The sequence below is a fragment of the Belonocnema kinseyi genome, chromosome 3 (assembly GCF_010883055.1).
Source record: "Belonocnema kinseyi isolate 2016_QV_RU_SX_M_011 chromosome 3, B_treatae_v1, whole genome shotgun sequence".
Classification (NCBI taxonomy): domain Eukaryota; kingdom Metazoa; phylum Arthropoda; class Insecta; order Hymenoptera; family Cynipidae; genus Belonocnema; species Belonocnema kinseyi.
Window position 1 is genome coordinate 90,460,515 of NC_046659.1, and position 3,527 is coordinate 90,464,041.

Sequence of the window (3,527 nt, forward strand, 5' to 3'; positions counted from 1 at the left end):
TATTGCTAGATCTAGAACTAGGAATTTTTGAAAATAATGATAATTTCAGTTAGAACAAGAATTAGAATTTTCCTTTCCAGGAGGGAATTTTCGAAAAGAATGATGATTCTGGTTTGAAACAGGGAATTTTTTTAAAGAATTATAATTTCGAGTTGGAACAGGAAATTTTCCAAAAGAATTAAAGTTCTGAGTTACGATATGGAAATTTTAAAAAGAAGTATTTTTCACTGACTGAGAAAATAAAAAATTGACCGGAAGAAAACAAGAAATGACCGGGAATAGAAAAACATTCGTCAGGTAGACGCTCTGTGGGCTTTAAACTAAATGCAGCAGAATAAGTTAGCATTATTAACAAATAAATTAGTTGCAAAAAATTTGTTTCGATTTAGATTTATTTTCAACATTTATGTGGGCATGGACTTGAAAGGGTTGATTGCAGAGATCCAAACTGAACAATCAAAGGACATTTTCTTTTACCTTTTCCAGATATTTCTATAAATTGCAAATGATTTGCGTTCAATCTAAGTTTGGTAAAACAAGTTGTCAATGTGTATATGTGATCTGAAAGCTTAATATCAAAATTGAGTGGTAATTTAATTTTATTGCAGATATAATTAAACTTATAACGTTCCTAATAACGCCACATTCCATTTCGTTCCAAGCACAAGAAAACTAAATTATCGTCTAATTCTAACATTATGTCTTTAGAGCACTTTTACGTATTACTAAGTTGTTTAAACAAATTTATATATTAGTGAAATCACTTTAAATGTATAGAAATAATTCGGAAAAATGACTAACCCTTAATTTTTTTAAATCATTGAGAATAAGCTTTTAAAGAAAAAAGAATATAAAATATAAAATTTATTTAATTTTTTTATTTTTGTAACTTTATAAATTTGTTCTGGACCGATTTGAAGAGTTTTAGGCTAGTCAAGAGAATCTGTTTATAAAAGGCAGCCCATAAAAATGATAGGACACCAAATAGTCAAAAAGCTTTCAACAATTGAATAACTTTAAACTTTTAGTGTTAACCTATTTTTATTAATGTGAACTTCTATAAGACAAACTCTTTATTAAATTTAAAATTAATCTTTAAGAAAATGTTTCATCTTGAATATAGAATGTAATTTAACATATTTCACAAGATTAATAAGACTGCTATTCATTTTTTATTATTTATAATGATTTTTAAATGTAAAAAAGCGCGTTAGATGAGGGAGGGGGAGTTCATATTCGCGGGAAATTGCGTCACGTAATACTTGAACGGCCTCTTTATTTTTAGAAATTTTTTCCCCTCTAAAAGCGTAGTCTTTTCGTAAAAAAAATACGAGACAGTCGAGTTTGTGCAGCTGTTCTCAATTTGTAATTCTTCTGCTTTTTTATCAAACACAGAATTACTGTATCGCTGTGGCAGGGAAAGGTGATTTTTCTATGCTGTTTTAAATGTGGGAGAGAGGGGGTAAGTGCTAAAAAACCAATCCCTACATAAAATATTTTTAAATCTGCGAATTACTACAAGAATAAATTTTAACAGATTTGATCTTAAATCCAAAAACTCACTAAGATTTTTAAAACTTAAGGAATAAACATAAATATAAAATTTAAACTCCGCTAAGTTTATGATAATTAAAAAAAAATTAAATGTGTCAATAACCTATCTTATGATCAATTAAATAATAAATAAAAATATTAAAAGTTTGTAGCTCAAAATTGAAAAGTGTGCATTGGAAATTTAACTTTATTAAACAAAAATGTAGAACCCAATATTAAAATCCAACTATTTTTGGTTCAAAGTTCATTATTTTCGGTTGAGAAGTCTACTATTAAGTTTATGGGAAAGAATTCATCATCATTGATTGAAACTTTCATTATTTGGTTCAAATAAAAAATTCAAAAATTTTCTCTCTTTTTTTCTTTTTTTGTTTGAAAATGTGTCTGTTTCACTTGAAAATTGTGGTAGAAAATTCGACAATTTGGCCAAAAATTAAATAATGCAGTAGAAAATCAAAACATTTGGTCGACAGTTGAACTGCTTTGTTAAAAATTAAATTTTTTAGTTGAAGATTTATCATTTTATATAATAATTGATTTCTTTGGTTAAAAATTCAACTATTTGTTTAAAAATTAATGTATTTGATGAAAAATGGTCTTTTTGATTATATTCCATTCTTTCTTATTGAAAATTAAAATCTGTTATGGTTCGAATATCTACTGCTAAATTATTTCTTGAAAATTAGTATATTCGAGTTGAACATTGCACGGTTTTGTAGAGAATTCGTTTCTTTGGCTTGAAAGCTTAACAGTTTGGACAGAAATTCAATTAATTGGTAGACAGTTGAACATTTTTGTAGTAAATTTGTTTTTAAATATTAATGAAATACCGTTTAAAATATCAGGAGGGTTTATTTATTCAAGAAAATAACAATTGGGATCAGCTTATTTTTTGCTTTAAAATTATTTTTTTATTCTTGTTATACGAAATAATTTTTATACGTTTATCAATTTTTTACTAATGAGTGCAAAATTAGACCAAGCGCCTTTTTAAAATATATTTGGTTTGGTTTAAAATATATTTAGTAGTAAAAAAAGGAGAAGATTTCAGGAAAAAGTGAGATGTTAGTTGTGGTTGACTTTTTTTCTTCTTCTCCCTCTTTTTCCTTTGTTATTTATTTGTATCTATAATGAGCCGAAAAGGAGGTAGTTTGGAAATATATTTTTTGAATTGATAATCATTTTCATGCACTGTTTGCATACAATTATTCATTAGAAAGTAGATTTCAGTTCGATCTCATTTAAAATAATTATTAGAAAGTAAATTAAAGTAATTTGGATAAATAGTGACTTACTTTTCGTCTCCAAAATCTCTCCTCTCCTTCTTCTTCTCCCTTTCTCTATCTTTAAGGTTACTGGACTTGTTTGCTTTGGATTTAGTCTTGGAGTCGCTTTTGGCAATCTTGTGTAACCTCTGTTCAAGTATGACGTCGGAATTTTCAGTCAGCGTTGCTGAAGTTCCATCGTTCAATTCGAGATTGGAAGAGCCCGAAGAAGACGTAGAAGCTCTGGAGTTTGTGTAATCCTGACAAAACAAAATGTTATTTTTGTTTTAAAAAAGCGGTGTAATTATAAATTACGCTCATAGTAGTACGAATTAAGTCTCTTTAATCTTTACGAAGAAGTAATTAAAATACTTTGTCGTCACTTTTCGCGTGAATGACTTTCACGAATTATGCACTGGAAAAATATCTTTGCCAAGAAGAATTTCGCGCAAAAAGATCCATAAGAATCATTCAGCAAACTTCAACAGGGTGTCTACTCACCTGAAAAACCTGGAAATGTCAGGGAATTTTGTTGGGTAGGGAAAATCAGGGCATTTTTCCAGCGTGCATGAACTTCTTTGAAAAATGCGGTAATAATAAATTTAATAACAATGTTTTTTCATTTCTAAGAGTAAATTTACAGTATTGAATTTATGTTAATTTAAATAAAACTTTTTTATCAAATTTACTGATCACAGGCAAGTATAT

At 27.8% G+C, this 3,527-nt stretch overlaps 1 protein-coding gene across 1 annotated transcript in view; it reads right to left on the reverse strand.

The window, feature by feature from the left end:
* LOC117169623 (myocardin-related transcription factor A-like) overlaps nt 1-3,527 on the reverse strand; it is a 189,036-nt gene that overhangs the window by 91,320 nt on the left and 94,189 nt on the right. Inside the window, exon 3 of the mRNA XM_033356078.1 lies at nt 2,850-3,079. Within this exon, the coding sequence (XP_033211969.1) occupies nt 2,850-3,079 (230 nt within the window). The remainder of the gene's footprint in view (nt 1-2,849; nt 3,080-3,527) is intronic.